The following is a 23,915-nucleotide window of genomic DNA, read 5'->3' on the forward strand; positions in this document are numbered from 1 at the left end:
GGTATTAAGTGATGACTGGGCCATCGCAATTGCCTGGTCCGATGGGAAGACATGTAGTTTCAATTTCGCAACAATCTGTTCCTTAATGAAACTATCAGTACTTCCTGAGTCAATTAAGGCATCTAAGGTATGCCCTTTAATTGAAATTTTTGTGGCTGCATGAGACAGGTTCTGTGGGCAAGCAGCTGTAATTGGTGTCGTTGCACAGAGAGTGGCTAAAACTCTCGGTGTGCTTCTTCGGGAGAGAGCTCGAGAGGAAGCTTGATAGGTCCTAGCTGGAGCATCTTGATAGGCCCTAATTGGGGCAGTTCGGTAGGCCTTAGCTGGATTGGCCCTCGTAGAGGCCCTTGATAGGCAAACTTTGCTAAAGTGTCCTTTTTTCCCGCAATAACTGCAGATTGCATTGCGAGCAGGGCAGGTTTTCCTAGGGTGAAAAGCATCTCCACAAAAGAAGCATTCCTTCCTAGATTGCCAAGAGGCTGCTAAAGTGGGGTCGTCCTCCTCTTCTTCATCAGAATTATCAGAATTAGATTCCCCCATGATAGGGTTCACCTGAGACCGCTTGAATTGTCTGGTTGCAGCTACAGCAGCAGATCGAGATCTGGGCAGCTGATAGAGGTCTGCATTTCTCTTTGCCAAATCCAGTGAACAAGCTAGGTCAAAAGCTTTTTGTAGCTCAAGTGTTTTACTTTCTAGTAGATGCTGGCGTATAAATGGAGAGGCAATCCCGCAGATGAAAGCATCACGAATCATTTCTTGGCGGTACAGCTCAGCTGAGGCTGCCTGAAAGTTACAATCTACGCTGAGCCTGCGAAGTTCTTGCAGGAATTCGTCAATTGATTCCCCTGGCCCTTGTCGGGCTGTGGCCAGTAGATGTCTAGCATAGACCTCATTTGGGGTCTTCGCATACAGTTTCTTAAGTGCCCGAATCACCTCTTCGTAATTATCCCATTCATCAACATATTCGAACACTTTTGGGGTCACATAATTGACAAGTATCTTCAATTTAGCAGGAGCATCCGCTTTACATTCATCCAGAAAATTCTCAAAAGTACGATACCAATGCTTCCATACCCTGCCAGCTGCTGGTGTATTCGGGTCCAAGTCCAGACGAATAGGTCTAAGGATTTTCTCCATGATGGGTGGTTCCCTGGATCCTTAACTTCTGAGTTTGTCTGAAGGTCTAGTATTTGTCAGTGTAAATACTAAGTTACTTAAATTGATGTAAGAAAAAGGAGACTTACCATCAAGTAACTTTAAAGTAAGCTTTAAGTAACTTATAAACACACTATATACACGAGAGGTCTTTACCATGCCTCTGGTAGAAGCCTCTTACAATACTGAACAGACCAGTATTTATACCAGTCCAACAGGAAGTGACATATGACCGGAAGTGAGGTATGTACACAGTTCATAGTTCACAGGAAGTGATGACATAACTTCCCGGAAGTTATCATTTTTATCACACCCTTCATCATTAATTGTAGGTTCCTCTTGATCCCCACTGATCATCACTCTTGTCTTTATCTTTCCCCCGACACTGAGCAGCATTAATACCCCACCATCTTAACCATTGCTTACTGCCTACCATACACCATATCTCCACCCCCCCACCTCCCCCCGCCCCAGGCCCCATCACTGAGCAGCATTAATACCCCACCATCTTAACCATTGCTTATTGCCTACCGTACACCATATCTCCACCCCCCCCCACCCCCACCGCCCCTCCCAGGCCCCACCGCTGAGCAGCATATTAATACCCCACCATCTTTTTTCTTCAACCACCTATCTAACCTATATTGACATGGTCTCTGCTTCAATCATTAACTCCGACAGTTCATTTCACAGCCTCACAACCCTCTGTCCTAAATCTCCTACATTTAATCTTACTTCTATGCCCTTTTTTAATCTTACTTCTATGCCCTTTTGTTCTCGACCCATCAACCACTAAAACCAGTCTGTTGCTATCGTGTCAGCCGTGGCTCAGTTGGTAGCATCCTCGCCTCTGAGTCATAAGGTCGTGGGTTCAAGTCCCACTCCAGACACCTGAGCACATAAAGCTGGGCTGACACTCCAGTGCAGTACTGGGGGAGTGCTGCACTGTCGGAGGTGCTGTCTTTCGGATGAGACATTAAACCGACGCCCCGTCTGCTCTCAGGTGGAAGTAAAAGATCCCATGGCACTGTTTCGAAGAAGAGCAAGGGAGATATCCACGGTGTCCTGGCCAATATTTATCCCTCAATCAACATCACTAAAAAAAAACAGATGATCTGGTCATTATCATATTGCTGTTTGTGGGAGCTTGCTGTGCAACAATTGGCTGCCGTGTTTCCTACATTACAACAGTGACTACACTTCAAAAAGTACTTGATTGGCTGTAAAGCGCTTTGGGACATCCGGTGGTTGTGAAAGGCGCTTTATAAATGCAAGTCTTTCTTTTCTATCAATTTTGACCCATCCCTTATACAAAAGCAAAATACTGTGGATGCTGGAAATCTGAAATAAAAACAGAAAATGCTGGAAATACTCAGCAGGTTAGGCAGCATCTGTGCAGAGAGAAACAGCGTTAATGGGCTGGATTTTGCCAGCCCTGAGGAGGCAGGTATGGAGGCAGGACTGCTGGTAAAGTTGCAGAAAGTGGGGGCGGCTGGAAAACCCATCCCCATCCCACCTCCATGCCCTTTTGCCAGGAGGCGGGAAGCCGTCCTGACCCGGGTCCCGTCTCCGAGCCAGGAAAGGGATTAAATCCTTTTAACTGCCTGTTAACAAGTAGTTAACAGGCAGAAAAAAGGATTAGTCCCATTTTACCTTTTCAACTGCAGGCTTCCCGACCTCGGAGAACCCCGCTGGGTTGGAGGAGTCGAGTAGGAGGTCTGTGGGGGTTTGCGGGATCTGAAAGTGCAATGTAGAGGTGAGTGATGGGTGCAAGTGTGGAGTGGTAAGTATGTAAGGTGAGTGTAAAGTGTTAAAAAATGTTCACTTATCTTTGTTTCTGCTTACAACCTTCACCCACTCTGGATCGGGAGTCCCGACATCTTCCTTGTAGATTTCACAGACTGGCTGTTGGAACTGCCGAACCAACAGTCATCTGAAATCTACAAAGTAGAAAGGTTTGATGAGTCCTGAACACAAGAGCTCATCAAACTACACAGAATGTCAGTGTTTGACAGCTTCACAGAGCTCTCAAACGCTGACATTTCTTCTTTCAAGAAGTCTTGACAGATGGCACATCAGACATTGATGTGCTCTGTTAGTGACTTCCCCCTAATTGGCCTGCTGAGCCCGCAGGGTGGGCTTAACAAGGACAATCAGGGGAAAATCCCGCTGGTTGACCAGAAGATGATGGAGGCGGGACTGAGACCCGACAAGCAGCAGTCCCGCCTCCAGCACATCTCCATTCACAAAATCCAGCCCAATGCTTCAGGTCGATGACCTTTTGTTACCCCTTCATAATTTTAAACACCTCTATAAAATCACACCATAATCTTCTCTGTCTTTCTTGTATTTATTTTTTCTCATAGCACGCAACATCCTTGTGAATCTGTGCTGTACCTTATCCATTGCCTCAAAATCCCTCATACAGCGTGGAGCCCAAAACTGCACACACTGCTCCAACTATGGTCTTACTATGTTACCCAACATTACAGCATTGACTACACTTCAAAAGTGCTTCATTGGCTGTGAAGCACTCTGAGACATCCTGAAGTTGTGAAGGGTGCTATCTAAATGCAAGTTCTTACTTTATGAAGGTTATGAAGATATTACATCTCAACTTTTATGTTCTATACCTCTTGCCATAAAGCTCAATATTCCATCAGCCTTATCCATTTCAGCTGCTGTTTTTAAATGTCTTGTGAACCTGAGCCCTTAACTCACTCTGCCCTTCCACATTACCCAGCTTTCCTCCATTCAAAAGAAAGAACTTACATTTATATAGCATGTTTCACAACCTTAGGATGTCCCAACGCACTTTACAGCCAATGAAGTACTTTCGAAGTGTAATCACTGTTGTAATGTAGTAAATGTAGCAGCCAATTTGTGTACAGCAAGCTCCCACAAACAGCAATGAAATAAATGACCAGATAATCTGTTTTAGATGTTGGTTGAGGGATAAATATTGGCCAGGGCAAGGGAGAATTCCCCTGATCTTCTTCGAAAAGTCCCTCAGTACTGCACTGATGTGTCAGCCTAGATTATGTGCTCAAACTAAAATTTACCACCTCATATTTACTGCCATTGAATTCCATCTGCCACTTTTTTGTCCATTCCATTAATGTATCAATATCCCTTTCATAACCTGGCCAAATAGCAGTTTTATGGCTCCTGCTAGTACCTCCACTCATCAGAATTCCACCTTCCCCCTCAACATTTCCTTTACGCTGCGTGCTCTGCAGGTTCCGCGCAGCCAGTGCGCCGGCTTTTAAATAGAAAAACCGCGCATGCGCGGAATTCTAAATGGCCCGCACGGCCCGTTAAAGGGGCCATGCAGGCCATTTCAAAATTAATGGGAACATTACTCCCCTGCATTTCTGGCCTTGCCCCCTACCCTCACTGAGCAATGAAATTGTCGCTAGCACATAATCTCTCCCTCCACAGAGCTTCAATTGATGTCCCTCCACCACTAATCATCAGAATATCCTCCATTCTCCCCCTGTCTCCTCCTCGTACCCCCACCCCTCTATCCCTCTCCCCTGCTTGTTCCCTACGCATCTCTGCCACCTTTTCCTCTCACTCTTCACGCCCCTCTTTTTTTAGGATTTTGAAAGGAATTGATAGGATAGATAGAGAGAAACTTTTTCCGCTGGTGGGGGAGTCTAGGACAAGGGGACATCACCTTAAAGTGAGAGCCAGGCCATTCAGGAGAGAAATTAAGAAACATTTCTACATGCAAAGGGTGGTAGAAGTGTGGAACTCTCTCCCCCAAAAATCGGTAGATGCCAGCTCAGTTAATAATTTTAAATAGGAGATTGATAGATTTTTGCTAGCCCAAGGTATAAAAGGATATGGAGCCAAGGCAGGTTAATGGAGTTAAGATACAGATCAGTCATGAACTCATTCAATGGTGGAACAGGCTCGAGGGGGTGAATGGCTTACTCCTGTTTCTATGTCGCTATAAATGCAATTTGTAATTGTTGAGTAAAAATCCGTCCATGGCCTCGCCTCTCCCTATCTCTGTAACTTCCTCCAGCCATACAACCTTCCGAGAACTCTGCGTTCCTCCAAATCTGGCCTCTTGCGCATCCCTGATTTTAATCGCTCCACCATTGGCGGCCATGCCTTCAGCTGCCTAGGCCCAAGCTCTGGAATTGCCTCCCTAAACCAGTCCGCATCTCTACTTCTCTCGTCCTTTGAGACGCTCCTTAAAACCTACTTCTGCTTTTGGTCACCTGGCTTAATTTCTCCTTATGTGGCTTGGTGTCAAACTTATCAATTAATAGTTTAAAATCTGAGATTGATAGATTTTTGCTAGCCAAGGGTACAAAGGGTTATGGAGCCAAGGCGGGTGGATGGAGTTAGGATACAGACCAGCCACGCTCACAGTGAATGGTGGAACAGGCTCGAGGGACTGACAGGCCTACTCATGTTCTATGTTCCTATGTCCTATGTTCTCCTCTCCCCTTCATCTCCTCTGCTCTTCTTCCACATTCCACGTGTCCTTCTCCTCCCCCCAATGAGCCTATCTGCTTTCTTCACATTTGATTTGTACATTCCCTACTTTGCTCATTGTGATTTGTTGCTATTTTATGAATTCAAAATTTTAGACAATCAGATGCAAGTGTGGCACAAAACTGTGCATGAAGCGTGACGGACAGAGGTGCCGAGATATGCAAGGTTGTTATTTATATTTAAGTTAATTTTCTGTGGTGTTTCACATGGAGGGTCAAGACCAAAGAGGGATGGCATGGGGAAAGGGAGGGGTAAGAGGCCAGTGAACAGAGTGAAGGGGATAGGAGGAGAGTAGGAGAGAATAGGGAGAGGACAGGAGGAATGGTGGAAATGGAATGGCGGCGCGCACAGACGCAGCGGCTTTGCTTCTCCCAGGACGGTGCTATTTACGTTTAATGTTAATGTTATTTGTACTGGACTCATGGGAGCTTGCAAGATCACATTTCGTTGTTCATGTACTTGTGCATTGTACAATGACAATAAAATTAAATTATTATTATTATTAAAGGGGGGCGGAGAGGAGGCTGGACAAATTCTGCTTAGTTAGGTATAATGCCATAATTGCACTATGCCATGACAGTTTAATCTTCCCTACATAGATGAGGGAGGGGTTTGAGTGGGTCAAGTTTCAGAACCACTTCAAGGATTCAACTTGCTGTGAGGGGGGAGGGGAAAAGGCAGTGTTACGGATTGCAGTCTCACTATGTGGGATGCCAGTCTGGATGAGTCCGTGACAGCCAAGTTGTAACATGTTTGACATTGAAAACTTCCATCACAGCGCCAACTACAGCTATAACTGGTACTACAGGCAATATAATAACTGTGTCCCTCTGGGCAAACATATCATGAAAGTTTTCTGTGAAACTCACGCCCAGTTTATCAAATTTAATATATAATAGATTGATAGATTAGCTTAAAAAAACGTAGGATCAAAAAACATTGGATTTCCCTGGCGCTAATCTGTGACTTTATATACTGTATAATGGAATAATTGTCAAAGCCAGTTTAAAATGTGTAAGAGCGCAGTAGATGAAAAGGGAATGTACAATAATTATCCAATTAAAATCAATAATCTGATACTCTAAAAAGTGATCATGACTAAGAGGCCGAATGAACTTTAGAAATGCTAATGCATCATTACTTAGATCTGTTGTTGAACCAGTGCTTAACTCTTTTACTGATACCTTGTATGAATATGGATGCACGCTTCCTCTGTTATTGAATGTGGGCTGTGAACCTCTGACATTGTGTGCAAGCTGAGTTCCTTCCTGTGTGTTTCTTGAAACATTTGGAACCAAGGTAAATTTTTAGCTTTTCAAGTTCAAATTGGCATGTTAACATTTTTTTGTACATTATTACATAACATGATTTTGAAGTATGATTAATGAATGATCTCATTATGGATCACGGACCTGTCACCCTTTTGATGCTACTGAATGTCATCTTCGTCAGGCTTGCCTGGTTCAGTGGAATTCAGAGTAATTTTAGTGGGTAGCGATGTGGTTTAATGTAACCTGTTTACACTGCAGATTCAATTCAATCAGGAAGTAAAGGATAAAAAGAGTGGAATTGAGCTTGATCTGCTGAATGTTTACACTACATTTTGGCCCTGAGTCAAGAGAGAAGTTGGATGGTGTCTCCCACATAAGACTGGTGCTGTAAGAGGAGGAAGCTATACTGAGATTCAGTGGGGTATTTTGGACTTTGGGCGATAGCGTGAAACGAGTGATAACGGATCAGTCGATTGGAAAAGCGATCACCCGATTGGAAAAGCGATCACCCGTGTGCTCGCTGACCTACATTGGCTCCCGGTTCGGCAGCTCCTCGATTTTTAAAATTCTCATCCTTGTTTTCAAATCCCTCCATGGCCCTCGCCCCTTCCCACCTCTGTAACCTCCTCCAGCCCTACAATCCTCCGAGATCTCTGCGCCACTCCGGTTCTGGCCTCTTGCGTAGCCCCAATTTCTATCACCCCACCATTGGCAGCCTTGCCTTCAGCTGCCTGGGCCCCAAGCTTTGGAATTCCATCCCTAAATCTCTTTGCATCTCTAACTCTCTCTCCTCCTGTAAACCTACCTTTTTGACCAAGCTTTTGGGCACCACTCCTAATATCTCCTTATGTGGCTCGGTGTCAATTTTAGTTTGATAATGCTCCTGTGAAGTGCCTTGGGATGTGTCATGACGTTAAAAGTGTTGTATAAATGCAAGTTGTTGTTGCTGAGAGATGTACAATGGGGGGCTGATCTGATATCACCTATTTTATCATCATCTAAATTCAAAATTACCCCCATTATGTTTAAACTTGCATGTTTTGGGGGAGAGTTACCTTTTTTGCTCATTAAAGTGAGCCATGTAAGGGATTCATTGAGACACAGTACAGCTGGGATAAGATGAATATGCTCTATGCTCTGCAATAATTTGCTTTATATTGGTTTTGTATTGCACTAAATAGTGAGCTACTAAACTGACCCGTATGTTAGTCATGGTGCACAGTTAATGAGACCACCTAGAAGAGGTGGGTTTACACCGACAAGATTGTACATCAGCCGGTGCATAAAAGCAGCCAGCACAAAGCTCTGCACAATAAGGTGCGCTTCTAACATGAAAAATAAGGTATGACAGGTTTTAATAAAGAGTTAACCATCTCATCACCTTTCTATATTATTACCGATCTCACTAGCAGTCAAAGATTGGTAATCAGTGCTCCACACATGAAGATGAGAATTCTGTCATCCTACAAGTATGAATGGGCAGTGGATTCCTGCTCACATCACCTTAAGAAGACAGCTGATGCTAATAATTCAATACAAAGGTAGCATTAATCCCAACCTGACATGAGTAACTCCTAAGTGAGACAGCCAATTCATGCAGTGGATAGACAGCCAAACTCTCTCCTCCAAACCATTTGGTTTAGAGGTAATTTATTCCTGTGTGTCTCATACAAAATCAGCAGTGAAATGATGAATTCTCACAAAAGCAATTCCTGATACACAATGCGACTTGTTTGCAAATAGACATCGCCACAAGCAGGGATTGACTCTCATTGATTTACACGATTTACTTCTACACTTTAAATCAATTCAACTGTGCCTTTACGATTCATGGAAATTACCATCTAAACAATAAAAAGATCTAAAGATACTGCAAGTTCCTTCCAGTCTGAGGGAATTATATCTCTGCAAAATAAAAAGTGTAAAACTCCCAAAACATTTTGTTGAAGATATAAAATACATGATTTGCTTGAAAAGAAACCCTAAGTGCAGTAATTTCTTTCATTTGGTACCGTTGCATGATAAATTGAATCAAGTGCCTGTGTTAATTTATCAGGCATTGGGAAGACCAAAGCCATTGTCTTCTGTATCTGCCACAAACTCCATTCCCTCACCACCGAATCCAACACCCTCACTGGCCACTGTCACAGGCTGAACCAGACTGTTCGCAACCTCGGCGTTCTACTTGACCCCGAGCTGAGCTTCTGACCCCATATCCTCTCCCATCACCAAGACCACCTATATCCACCTCCATATCATTATCAGTCTTCACCCTTGCTTCAGCCCATAGAATCATAGGCCGGAATTCTCCGGGGTGATAGTGGGCGCAATCGATGGTGGGTCAGGTGGGAAAGTTGTTATTTTTGACAGCAGGCCGGGAACCCGCTGCCATCTCACTTCCACGAGCCTCTCCCCCAGGCGCATATCATCGCTGAGCCGACCCGACCAGCAGCGGCGGGGGACCCAATTGAGATGATTATCAGGTAGTTTACCGGCAAGAGCCTTTTTTCACTTACTTTTTAACTTTCCCTGCATGGCCACGTGATTCACGCAGCTCGGGACGCACGTCTGTCAAGCTGAGGCGGGAGTTCTGTGGCCATTGCTCCAGCTGATTACTTGACAGCATCAAATGTACAGTAAAAGCTCCCACCTGACAGATGATCACTTTCCTCAGGCAGAAGCTATTGCTCAGTCCATTCCCAGCACAGATTCCGCTGGCTGCAAGTGTTTCCAGCAAAGTCTCCATCCATTGGAAGAACTCTCATCTCTACTTCACCTGCCATCTATTCCATCAACATGAGCGTGTGTTTAACTGCCTGGACCAGGAAGTCTAAGTCAATTGAATGTGATAAAATGCATCAAAATTCTGTGCTTTTAACAGCTTTCTGTTCAACCAAGAACATGCTTCTATGAAATCGTGCTTGCTACAAAAGAGAGAAAAAACAGAATTCCCCTCAAGAATGATCTCCTTTATGCCCCATACACAATCAAATGCAGGGCAATTAACAGCTATCAGCAGTCTGTCAGTACATGCACACTTGATATTCTGATTAAAATTTATCAAATCGCTCCCCTACCTCTGGTTTCTAGAATAGCTATTAACTTTTTTCCTCATAATGAAATCTGAAGATTGTACTTGCAAAATTTAGTTGTTAATCTCAATACGCTTGCAGAAAATGAGTCATTGTGACCTGACATTCAATTTACTTGAATGCTGATGAGAAGCCTAATCGGTAAATGCTAGTCATTTAAATAAATATTGAAATCCTGCTCTCTGCGATAGGTTGGTGTAAATTGGGACTTGGTAACACCGTGAAAAATCAGTAGTGCTAAATCAGAATTAGTCAGTATTCATTTATGATATACTTGGATTTCTTTGGTCAAGTATATTTCTTTATCTGCTGTTAAATCACTTTTGAATCACTTTTATCTTTCACTCCTAAGTTCATAGATTCCTATTGCTTCACAAATCCATTTGATTATATCATTACAAATGTTTATGAATTTCATGCTTCTACTAGAAAATTATAATTTCAGATGACATTAAATTATACAGTAACTATTTTGTATTAAGTGCTTAAGACAAGAGATGATACCACCTTTAAGTATTGCTTGGCACTGGATTATTTTCACAGCTAGAAAGATTTTTTTAATTGCAATGCAATGCACATAATGTGACGTTGGAGATAGTTTGGATAATAATAGCAACTCGGTGATTTTTTTTAATTAATGAAACCAATTTTGATGATGTGAGAGACATTTGGCTGAATCCAGCTTTGCCTGAAGCTTACTTAGGATCTGGATCACTTAACCGTGAATAAGCATTTACTTTGACCTATAGGGGGCGCTAACAGGACACAAAGCACCTAGCGCCCGGGCGCAGCTGCGCTAACGCCTCCCGCGAAATTCAGTGGGAGGTTAGCAGCAGCGGTAGCCGATAGCGCCGTGCGGCGCTGCGCCTCTGGTGATGATATCATCACCGTGCGCAGCGCCCCGCCCCGAGATACCGCCGGACGCTATGTCCAACAGGGTCAGGGGGGCATTTTTGCAGTTGCGGCATCGCAAATTAAAGGGCAGGTGCTGGGCGGGCAATTTTTTTGGGGCCGCCTGCCACCACCTGCCCCCTTTCGCCTCCTCCTGCGGGATGCCGGCCACGATCGGTCAGCCCGGCACTCCTCTCGAGTGCCCGGTTCTTTGCCGGCACCCCGCTCGTTGGTGGTCCAGCAGGGACCCGGTGTGCGCTGCGCTCACCCCCTCCCCTTTAATCAGGGGAGGGAGGCCTGTAATACCGCGGCGCTACGTGCCGACGCGCGTGTGGTGCTGTTGCACGTAGCACCGCGATATTGAATACTAGCGCCCCAAGAGGGAGGGGGAGCGCTTCCAGGAGCGCCCCGCCTCCTGCTTGGGGCGCTACCATTCAATTTCTGGCACAGGGGTGTTAAAAGTAGCGCCCCGGCGAAGATAGCGCCCCAAAGGGGGCGTGACCCAATTTTTTCCCCACGGAATATAGGAACAGGAGTAGTCCATTCAGCACCTCAAGCCTGTTCCGTCATTCAGTTAGATCATGGCTGATCTGTATGTTAACTCCATTTACCCGTCTTGGTTCCGTACCTCTTAATGCCCTTGCCTAACAAAAATCTATCAATCTCAGTTTTGATATTTTTGCTTGGTCTAGCCTCAACAGCTTTTTGAGGGAGAGAGTTTCAGATTTCCACTACCCTTTGTGTGAAGTAGTGCTTTCTGATATATCTCCTATGTACAGCCTGGCTCTTATTTGAAGGTAATCCCTTTTGTTCCGGACTCCCCCACCAGAGGAAATAGTTTCTCTCTATCTACCCTATCAATTCCTTTCATTATCTTAACCATCTCTATATTCAAAGGAATACAAACCTAATTGATGCAACAAGACCAGCGATGGCAATCCAAACTAATTTAGATATAGCATGATTTGATATTTGTGTCCTATGAACCAAATCTAAGCCTGAAGTCTTGACGTCAAATTAGAACATGGACATTTTTAATTTTCCTTAACATAAATGAAATCATTTGTTCTGGAGTGTTTATAGCTGCAGATGTTCTGCTTTTTGAATTGTGATTGCCATGTCATCATATATATTAGGCAATGGCTTCTGCTTGAATTTTAATCAGTGTCCCTAATGCTTTGCAGTAGCTGTGCAATGTAATGTGCCTCCCTTTCACCAGCAGCATTGAAGTATCATAATTGGTTTGCTTTACAGATAGCAATGAAAGAACAAGTCATGAGTTTTGAGCTCTTGGTCCTATGTGTTTTATCAGTGATTACTGATCAGATTGAACATAACTTTAACCAAGTAATAATCAAGTGAAAGTTGATACAACTGAATTGCCTTTGGGTAACAAAAGTACTTTGATACTAAGGCCTGGATTTTCATGGGGAAGGGGGGTGGGGGTGGGGGCTCCGAAGCAGGCGGGAAACCCGGGAGAACAGGTTTCCCGCAGGCCCTGCCAACTTCAACAGCAGGGCCTGATTTGCATCTGAAGCCTCTGTTTCCCACCCGCAGCCAGCTAGATGGAGAGGCTTGGTGGCTGCGAGCAGGTAGGCCTGCGGCACCAGGCCACACAGAAGAGGGATCAGGTGGGGGCCGGTGCCAGCCTCCGGAGGATGGGGAGGGGGAGATCCGGGACATCGTGGGACCGGGTTGCGGGGAGGGAAGATCACTTCAGGGCTGGCCACCAGAGCATCGGGGCCGGCCTCAGGATGATCGTAGTGGGTGTGGGCCCAGGAAAGCGATCAGAGGCCTCGTGAGGGGGGTCTCTGATCGCAGGGGGCGGGCTAAGCAGGGACCCTGGATCCAGGAGGTAGGCGGAAAGACACTTGCCTCCTGGATGCAGCAGTCCTCGCCTTGCTGTAACTGCCGGGTTTTACGAAGTGTGTAAAACCCGACAAGATGGAGTTAAAAACAAATAGAGGTTAAAAAAGAGGCTTCCAGCCTCATTATAATATTATAATTGATGTCCCGCCTCCGTTTTTTAAAATTCGCTTATGGGATCTGGGCGTTGCTGGCAAGGCCAGCATTTATTGCCCATACCTAGTTGCCCTCGAGATGGTGATGGTGAGCTGCCTTCTTGAACCGCTGCAGTCCGTGTGGTGATGGTACTCCCACAGTGCTGTTAGATACATAGATACATAGAGATAGGAACAGGAGTAGGCCATTCGGCCCTTCGAGCCTGCTCCGCCATTCAATGAGATCATGGCTGATCTTCGTCTGAGATCATAGCTGATCTTACCAGTTCAGTACCCCGTCCCCGCCTTTTCTCCGTAACCCTTAATCCCCTTAGCCTTCAGAAATATATCCAATTCTCTCTTGAAAATATTTATTGAATTAGCCTTCACAGCCCTCTGTGGCAGGGAATTCCACAGGCTCACCACTCTTTGAGTGAAGAAATTCTTCCTCATCTCTGTTTTAAATGATTTGCCCGCTATTTTTAGACTGTGGCCCCTGGTTCTGTGCTCCCCGGCCATTGGAAACATTCTCTCTGAATTCAGCCTGTCCAGGCCTGCCATAGGGAGGGAGTTCCAGGATTTTGAACCAGCGATGATGAAGGATCGGCGATATACTTTTAAATCAGGATGGTGTGTGACTTGGAGGAGAACTTGGAGTTGGTGGTGTTCCCCTGCACCTGCTGCCCTTGTCCTTCTAGGTGGAAGAGGTCGCGGGTTTGGGAGATGCTGCTGAAGAAGCCTTGGCGAGTTGCTACAGTGCATCTTGTAGATGGTACACACGGCAGCCACAGTATGCCGGTGGTGGGGGGAGTGAATATTTAAGGAGGTGGTGGATGGGGTGCCAATCAAACTGCTTTGTCTTGGATGGTGTTGAGTATCTGGAGTGTTGTTGCAACTGCACTCATCCAGGCAAGTGGAGAGTATTCCGTCACACTCTGTACTTGGAGTGGTAGCATAGTGGTAATGTCACTGGACTAGTAATTCAGTGGTCTGGACTAATAATCCAGAGACGTGAGTTCAAATCCCACCCCTGCAGCTGGGAAATTTAAATTCAGTTAATTAAATAAATCTGGAATAAAAAGCTATAACCATGAAACTATCAGATTGTCGTAAAAACCCATCTGGTTCACTAATGTCCTTTAGGGAAGGAAATCTGCCGCCCTTACCTGGTCTGGCCTATATGTGACTCCAGACCCACAGCAATGTGGTTGACTCTTAACTGCCCTCTGAAATGGCCTAGCAAGCCACTCAGTTGTAACTAACCGCTACGAAACAAAATAATAAGAATGAAACCGGACAGACCACCCGGCATCGACCTCAGCACCAGCTACGGACACGGCAATGGCACACCCAGCCCAGTCAACCCTGCAAAGTCCCCCTCACCAACATCTGGGGACTTGTGCCAAAATTGGGAGAGCTGTCCCACAGACTAGTCAAACAACAGCCTGACATAGTCATACTCACAGAATCATACCTTTCAGCCAATGTCCCAAACTCCTCCATCACCATCCCTGGGTATGTCCTGTCCCATTGGCAGGACAGACCCACCAGGAGTGGCGGCACAGTCGAGAAGGAGTGGCCCTGGGTGTCCTCAACAGTGACTCTGGACCCCATGAAGTCTCATGGCTTCAGGTCAAGCATGGGCAAGGAAACCTCCTGCTGATTACCACCTACCTACCGCCCTCCCTCAGCTGATGAATCAGTACTCCTCCATGTTGAACACCGCTTGGAAGAAGCACCGAGAGTAGCACTATCACAGAATGTACTCTAGGTGGGGGACTTCAATGTCCATCACCAAGAGTGGCTTGATAGCACCACTGCTGGCTGAGTCCTGAAGGACATAACTGCCAGTCTGGGCCTGCGACAGGTGGTGAGAGAACCACCAAGAGGGAAAAACCTACTTGACCTCGTCCTCACCAATCTACCTGTCGCAGATGCATCTGTCCATGACAGTATTGGTAGCAGTGACCACCGCACAGTCATTGCGGAGATGAAGCCCTGTCTTCACACTGAGGACACCCTCCATCATGTTGTGTGGCACTACCACCATGCTAAATGGGATAGATTCAGAACAGATCTAGCAGCTCAAAACTGGGCATCCATGAGGCGCTGTGGGGCAGCAGCAGAATTGTATTCCATCACAATCTGTAACCTCATGGCCCGGCATATCCCTCACTTTACCATTACCACATAGCCAGGGGACCAACCCTGGTTCAATAAGGAGTGTAGAAGAGCATGCCAGGAGCAGCACCAGGCGTACCTAAAAATGAGGTGCCAACCTGGGGAAGCTGCAACACAGGACTACATGCATGCTAAAAAATGGAAGCAGCATGCTATAGACGGGGCTAAGCGATCCCACAATCAACGGATTAGATCAAAGCTCTGCAGTCCTGCCACATCCAGGCGTGAATGGTAGTGGACCATTGAACAGCTAACAGGATGAGGAGGCTCCATGAATATCCCATCCTCAGTGATGGTGGAGCCCAGCTCATGAGTGCAAAAAACAAGGCTGAAGCATCTGCAGCCAGAAGTGCTGAGTGGATGATCCATATCGGCCTACTCACGAGGTTGCCACCATCACAGAAGCCAGTCATCAGCCAATTCGATTCACTCCGTGATATCAAAAAATGGCTGAGCGCACTGGATACAGCAAAGGCTACGGGCCCAGACAACGTCCCGGCTATCGTGCTGAAGACTTATGCTCCAGAACTAGCCGTGCCTCTAACCAAGCTGTTCCTGTACAGCTACAACACTGGCATCTATCCGACAATGTGGAAAACTGCCCAGGTATATCCTGTCCACAAAAAGCAGGACAACTCCAACCCGGCCAATTACCGCCCCATCAGTCTACTCTCAATCATCAGCAAAGTGATGGAATGTGTCATCGACAGTACTATCAAACGGCACTTACTCACTGCTCACTGATGCCCAGTTTGGATTCCGCCAAGACCACTCGGCTCCCGACCTCATTACAGCCTTGGTCCAAACATGAACAAAGGAGTTGAATTCCAGAGGTGAGGTGAGAGTGACTGCCCTTGACATCAAGGCAGCATTTGACAGAGTGTGGCATCAAGGAGCCTTAGTAAAACTGAAGTCAATGGGAATCAGGGGGAAAACGCTCTACTGGCTGGAGTCATACCTAGCCCAAAGGAAGATGGTTGTGGCGATTGAAGGTCAATCATCACGGGCCCAGGACATCCCTGCAGGAGTTCCTCAGGGCAGTGTCCTAGGCCCAACCATCTTCAACTGCTTTATCAATGACCTTCCCTCCAACATAAGGTCAGAAATGGGGATGTTCACTGATGACTGCACAGTGTTCAGCACCATTCACAACTCTTCAGATAATGAAGCAGTCCATGCCCGCATGCAACAAGACCTGGACGACGTTCAGGCTTGGGCTGATAAGTGGCAGGTATAATTTGCGCCACAGAAGTGCCAGGCAATGACTATCTCCAACAAGCGAGAGTCTAACCACCTCCCCTTGACATTCAACGGCATTACCATCGCCGAATCCCCCACCATCAACATCCTGGGGGTCGCCTTTGATCAGAAACTTAACTGGAACAGCCACATAAATACTGTGGCAACAAGACCAGGTCAGAGGCTAGGTATTCTGCAGCGAGTGTCTCACCTCCCGACTCCCCAAAGCCTTTCCACCATCTACAAGGCACAAGTTTAAACCGGAAGTGGGCGGGTTCAGGTCGGGAATCCGAATTTTAACAATTTGACTACCCTCACACTCCAAACCCACCCGTTTTCTAAGGTTAAACGTCCCCCCTAGGTGTCAGCTTGACATAGTGGTAGCACTATCATCTCTGAGTCAGAAGGCTCTGGAATCAACAACAACAACTTGCATTTATAGAGAGCCTTTAATGTAGTAAAATGTCCCAGGGCACTTCACAGGAGAAAAATTAATCAGATAAGAATCGACACCGACCTACGTATTAGGACAGGACGAGGTAGGTTTTGGGGAGTGTCTTAAAAGGAGGACAGAGCAGTAGAGAAATTTAGAGGGTATTCCAGAGCTTGCGGCCTAGAAATGTATGTAAACTTCATAACAAAAGAAAGACTTGCATGTTATATAGTGCCTTTCATAGCCTCAGGATATCCCAAAGCACTTTACAGCCAATGAAGTACTTTTGAAGTGTAGTCACTGTAGTAATATGGGAAACTCGGCAGCCAATTTACGCACAGATAAATGTCCAGCTTATCTGCTTTAGTGATGTTGGTTGTGGGATAAATATTGGCCAGGACTCCCCTGAGAGAGCAGAAGGGCCTGGGTTTAACGTCTCATTGAAAGACAGCACCTTAGACAGGGCAGCACTCCCTCAGTACTGCACTGGAGTGTCAGCCTAGATTTTGTACTCAAGTTCCTGGAGTGGGACTTGAACCCATAACCTTCTGATTCAGACGAAAGAGCTACCACTCTGACACCTAGGGAGGGTGAATGGTGATAATTGTCAGAACATAAGATTAAGGAGCAGGAGTAGGCCATATGACTCCTCGAGCCTGCTCCGCCATTCAATAAGATCATGGCTGATCATCCACCTCAACTCCACTTTCCCACCTGGTCTCCACATCCCTTGATTCCCCTAGAGTCCAAAAATCTAGCTGTCTCAGCCTTGAGTGTCAGCTGTGGCTCAGTTGGGAGCACCCTCGCCTGAGTCAGAAGGTTGTGGGTTCATAGTCCCACTCCAGGGACTTGAACACAAAAAATCTAGGCTGGCACTCCAGTGCAGTACTGAGGAAGTGCTGCACTGTCAGAGGTGCCGTCTTTCAGATGCGACGTTAAACCAAGGCATCGCCTGCCCTCTCAGGTGGATGTAAAAGATCCCATGGCACTCTTTCGAAGAAGAGCAGGGGCGTTATCCCCGGTGTCCTAGCCAATATTTATCCTTCAATCAACATTAAAAAAAAGATTTTCTGGTCATTATCACATTGCTGTTTGTGGGAGCTTGCTGTGTGTAAATTGGCTGCCGCATTTCCTATATTACAACAGTGACGACACTTCAAAAAAAGTACCTCTGTAAAGCACTTTGGGATATAGGTTAAGTTAGTGGGAACTAAGGAATAAGCAATATATTTCTTGAATATACTCAACGATTCAGCATCCCCAGCCGTTTGGAGTAGAGATTCACAACTCTCTGAGTGAAGAAAGTCCTCATCTCAGTCTTAAATGGCCGACCCCTTATCCTGAGGCTATGCCACGAGTTCTAGACTCTCCAGCTGGGGGAATCAACCTCTCAGCATCTACCCTGTCAATCCCCCTCAGAATCTTGTATGTTTCAATGAGATCACCTCTCATTCTTCTAAACTCCAGAAATCTCTCCTCATAGGACAACCCTCTCATCCCAGAAATCAATCTATTGAACCTCCGTTGCACCGCCTCTAAGGCAAGTATATCCTTCCTCAGATAAGGAGACCAAAATTGTGCGCAGTACTCCAGGTGTGGTCTCACCAAAGCCCTGTGCATTTGTAGAAGATTTCCTTACTCTTATACTCCAACCCCCTTGCAATAAAGGCCAACATGCCATTTGCCTTCCTAATTGCTTGCTGTACCTGCATGCTACCGCTTTGTGTCTGTTTTTCTATTCTTCCTACCAAAGTGGATAACCTTACATTTCCCCACATTATACTCCATCTGCCACCTTATTGCCCACTCACTTAACCTGTCTAGATCCCTTTGCAGGCTCTTTGTATCCTCCTCACAGCTTACTTTCCCATCTAGCTTTGTATCATCAGCAATCTTGGATACATTACACTCGATCCCTTCATCTAAATCATTAATATAAATTGTAAATAGCTGCAGCCCAAGCACTGATCCTTGCAGCACCCCACTAGTTACAGCCTGCCAACCGGAAAATGACCCGTTTATCCCTACTCTCTGTTTTCTGTCTGTTAACCAACCCTCTATCCATGCTAATATATTACCCCCAACCCCATGAGCTCTTGTGTAATAACCTTTTATGTGGCACCTTATCGAATGCCTTTTGGAAATCCAAATATACTACATCCACTGGTTCCCCTTTATCTACCCTTAAGTTACATCCTCAAAAAACTAATAAACTTGTTAAACACGATTTCCCTTTCATAAAACCATGTTGATGCTGCCTAATCATATTATTATTTTCTAAATGCTCTGTTACGACTTCCTTAATAATGGATTCCAGCATTTTTCCGATGACTGATGCCAGGCTAACTGGCCTGTAGTTCCCTGTTTTCTCTCTCCCTCCTTTCTTAAATAGCGGGGTTACATTTGCTACCTTCCAATCCGCTGGGACAGTTCTAGAGTCTAGGGAACTTTGGAAGATCACAACCAATGTATCCACTATCTCTGCAGCCACCTCTTTTAGAACCCTAGGATGTAGGCCATCAGGTCCAGGGGATTTGTTGGCTTTTAGCCACGGAGCTTTGATATTTCTACTGACAATCTTTTGAACCAATACAAGTTGGACAGTTTCTCCCTTTATGAAGTTGCAAATCCCAGCACTTGGTTAACAATTGAAATGAAAATAGAGATTAAATTACTAACAGATGTAATTCCAGAAAAAAATGTTTAATTGGACTATAATGAGATTGCCTCAGACTGCAATTACTTTGAACTTTAGATGCCCCGTTACAATTAAAACTCCTACTAATCTAACAGTTAAAAGATGGTTATTCCCAACGGATGTACAGAAATTTATATATTAGACAACAGGAAGTTTGAAATATCAAAATTCCATCATGCTAAATGGCAGGGGAGTCGAATACAGTTTTAGAGAATTCCTCTTGTATTACCCGTTAGAACATTGTAACTGAAGCTAGGACAAGCTGTCCGTTGGTGTAGATGTCCATGAGGAAATTTTGAAAAGACTGTCGTTAAATGCAACTGCTTTGTTCTGGAGGCTGGTGTCTCCAAACTATACTTGGGCAAATGATGAAACAACAACTTTAGCTTCATTGTCAAAGCATGGGACAGTTGGGTCGGGTTATTACAGATTTAATTCATATTCTGATTGAATTTGATATATAACTTGACCTGGAAGTGCAACAAGAGAAAAAAAAGTCAGCACCATATCAGTAACAGTACTGGGATTTCACCATCCAATCAAAACCAAATTCAATAAACGTCTGTTCAATGGCTTCTTTTAAAGAATGAGAAATCCAAATTATTTTTTAAGGAATGTATAGCTATGTTTAGAGTAAAGTGTAAACTTGGGGTTATACAGACCACTTGTCACAGATAAGTGATTAGTTCTTTGAACCTCAGAATCAAAGAGTGTTTAGTTTTACCATTTGGTATTTTGAGACAGTTCTTTAAAGTATGAACTGAAAATCCCTTATTATCTCTAGCAATGAAGTAGAATTAAGATGGACACAGTGTGAAAATGATTTTACCTGTTTGTCAGGATGCTATTTCATCACTGATCGTTGCTTTGATGAGCATCAGATGGTAATTGGCAATAATGTCATTACCGTAACACTGATAGTACTTTTGTCCGTATCTGATTGACATGCACCACAGCTAAGTTCTGATGAAGGGTCCCACCCAAAACGTTAACCCCGTTTTTCTTTTTCATAACACTACAATAGGCAATAATTAATAATACAATAATTTGAATGCAGACTGACCTGCTGTGTATTTTCAGCATTCACAATTTGTATTTTTTTCACAGGCAAGTATTGCTGTAAGATGCATGTACAAACCCAGCCAGAGCTAATCAACTATTAGTGCGGACAGCCTAGGGCTTAGTCCATTCAACTTTTGTAATAATTTCTGAGTGTGAACACATTCTATGTCCGGTTGAACTCAGTCAATTTGATAATCACTTGTGACTATGAACAAGTGTGTGAACAAATATTGTAGTTTACGCTCTATAAAATCTAAATAAACATAGAGCCTTCTCCCACAGTATATTTTGATGTGATGTTATAAAGGTTTGCTTAGTGTTGCTGGTAAGCTTGTTGAAAACATTTTTGCTGTCAAAATAACTGAGACTAATGGCGTCGCCGTTATTTATGCGCAAATGCAACTTCAGGCAAGGGACAGATGCGAGGTTAAACTGAATTATTCAAAAGTTGCTGTACCGAATTGTGTCACTCCGCTGTTAGTTTCTCGAAAATGGCTTTTTGCTTTCTGCCTCACCATGGAAATGCATTGAATGACGTGAAGTTGCTGTATTTCCGCAGTAGGTAGGCTAAACTCACCACAGGACATTAAGCCTTGTCTAAGTACCCTTTTAACAAAGTGCTAAGTGCTAATTACTGCCAGTCAACACTGAAAATGAACTATTACAAGTGTGGAGTCTCATTCCTTCAGGTTTGAATTATTGGAGATTTAAAAGATGTAACATTTTTATTTTACTTTTCCTTTCTGTCTCTTTTTCTCTCTCTCTTAATCCAATCTTTCTGTCCCTCTCATTATTTCTCTTTCTGTACCTGATTTGACACTGAATTCCCCCACTCTAATTTACACTTCTTTCTCAGTCCTTATGTTGTTAATTTCATGATCCTTCAATCTGATTGGTTAAGGAGATACACAGTTGCTTGTCCTGTTCACTCAGGTCCCAGATGCCCTGTGTCCCTCGCTGCCCCGTTATCAGCTCGCACTTTCAGCAACTTGCCACGCAAAAAATTTAAAAACATAAACTTGCAGGGGCAAGTCTAACTAATGGCAGACACTTTTGAGATGCCATGCCACAGCAAATTATGGCCCTATACAATGTTCCCTTTAAGTTGCACGGCCGTGCAGCGCTCTGAAGGTCCCGCGCACCCAGTGAGCCGGTTTTTAAAGAGAAAAAACGCGCAAGTGCGGAATCTTGAATGGCCCACGCAGCCCGTTAAAGGGGCCGTGCGGGCCAAAAAATATTAGAGGGAACGTTGGCCCTATATACAGTAATATATTGGACACTTAATAGGTATCAACAGCAATAATATCTTTATTTGCATAAAAGCCTTCAACATTGCAAAAAAGACAAGAGCATAAAACAATTGCAATATGAAAAATCCTCAGGACTCTAAGGCTAGCCCAAGCCCTAATGGATTATTTCTACCTATTGACTCTGTTTCTTCGCAATTCATTTTGGTGCAACACACCTTCTACCATTAAGCTGTGTCACCCAATAAACAACGGTGATGGGGTTTTTTTTGGTCACCTGGGTGTCTGACATATAGAAACCCACCACTATGCATAAGAATCTCCAAACCAAGGTACTGAGAAATACACACAAGTACAGTCTGTTCACCTAAATCATCCAGCCTAACTGCACAGAGCACTGGTAAGCTTCCTGCTGTTTGTCCGGTCAGGCCCACCCTACCATTTAGGGCATTTGCTTGCAGGTTTATCTGGAACTGAGTGAGGAGAATCCTAGATCCCAGTGACGGGACTACCCCTCCAAAAACTAATAGGTCAGGCTGGCTGGCCAATTATCAATAGTGTCCTGGAGTATTGCAGGCCTGCCTGGCTGAGGCGATCTATTACAAATTCCGCCACAGATGATTGACTTGGTTCTCATATTCCATTGCCAGCTGGGTCATCTTGGATCAATCTCAATAACAAAGGAACCCTGCTTACCTCCTCAGCCTAGCCACTATTTGGTTATCAGACAACTGGTTAAGTGTCAGTGTGAGCCCTCACTCAGCAGATAGGAGGTATTAGGAGCTCTTCACAAGCAGCATGGAAAGCAATGCAACTCACCATACAATGTGTGGGTGCATGGCCAGCATTGCCTTGACCATTGCATGGATATACTCTGTACCCCATTGAACATTGGTAATGACCATACTTCTGTCACACACAAGAAACTTCAGCTTCCGGGCTGATGAGGCTCCTATGTATTCGCACAAGGATGGGACAAGCCACATTCTGTTGCACGATCAAACAACAACAGCAATTTGTACTTATTGTAGCGCCTTTAACGTAGTAAAAAATTACCAAGGATGTTTCACAGGAACGTTATCAAACAAAATTTAACATGGAACCACATACTGTAAGGAGATATTAGAATAGGTGACCAAATGCTTGACCAAAGAGGTAGATTTTAAGGAGCGTCTTAAATGTAGAACAGTGTAATGTGCAGTGGACACTGTCTTGAAATTTAACTTTTCAGTTAGTATACAGATTCTTTCCATTTTGATACCTTTACATCTTCCCCCATTATAGCAGTATTCATTAGATATAAGCAAATCAGTATCAACCACAGAAAAGCAAAACCTTTCTGCTGTTATGTTACCTTAACTTCAAGACTGCGTGTTAATGCTTTGATGTTAGTCAACGGCATATAACAAATGCTGTATTGCCAGTTAACCTCCCACCATCAGACTAGTAAATGGGATGGTCTATGCCATGAAGTTCTGTACCAAAGCCATCAGTGCCCATTGCATGATCCAATAACAAGGGGCCATAATTCAACACTCAACAGTTAATCAGATTTTCTCGTGCCTACAAATGTTTCCAAACTCGTTCCCAGAGATGTCTAGCTACAGGTTCTGTTAATTTGATTTCTAGATACAGTTTCAACAATATTGAGCAATAATAAGAGCTATGTAGACCTATGCATTATAGCAATGTAATAAGTTACAATATAAATCTACTTACAGACCACTCAATTTATGTCTTAACTGTCAAAATCATTAATTCTGTACTTCTTCCTCCTTGCACAGCTGTTTTATGCTGACAATTTGATTAGTTAGCAAATGCAAAATTTATAACAAAAGCCGAAACTGGTGATTCCTTTCCCCCTGCCACCTAATTGTATGAATTTTTCATGTGTTTTATTCTCTAGGAGAGAGAGTGAAATGAGGATTCCTAATGGTTGGCTGTGTCATCTGGCTCCAGAAATCATTCAACAACTCTCTCCCTCTACAGATGAAGACAAACTGCCGTTCTCCAAGCAATCAGATGTATTTGCATTTGGGTTAGTTCACTGCCGTATCATAAGATAAGCACTGTGGTGTCCGGTTTGAAAAAAATAATGAATAAATTGAACAAAACATTACATCGAGACATTGGG

At 44.5% G+C, this 23,915-nt stretch overlaps 1 protein-coding gene across 1 annotated transcript in view; it reads left to right on the forward strand.

The window, feature by feature from the left end:
• ksr2 (kinase suppressor of ras 2) overlaps positions 1 to 23,915 on the forward strand; it is a 568,763-nt gene that overhangs the window by 534,044 nt on the left and 10,804 nt on the right. The window contains exon 18 of the mRNA XM_085961784.1: positions 23,688 to 23,819. Coding sequence (XP_085817910.1) covers positions 23,688 to 23,819 — 132 coding nt within the window. The remainder of the gene's footprint in view (positions 1 to 23,687; positions 23,820 to 23,915) is intronic.

This window comes from Somniosus microcephalus, chromosome 19 (genome assembly GCF_052327205.1).
Source record: "Somniosus microcephalus isolate GS21.2 chromosome 19, FLI_Smic_1.0, whole genome shotgun sequence".
Taxonomy (NCBI): domain Eukaryota; kingdom Metazoa; phylum Chordata; class Chondrichthyes; order Squaliformes; family Somniosidae; genus Somniosus; species Somniosus microcephalus.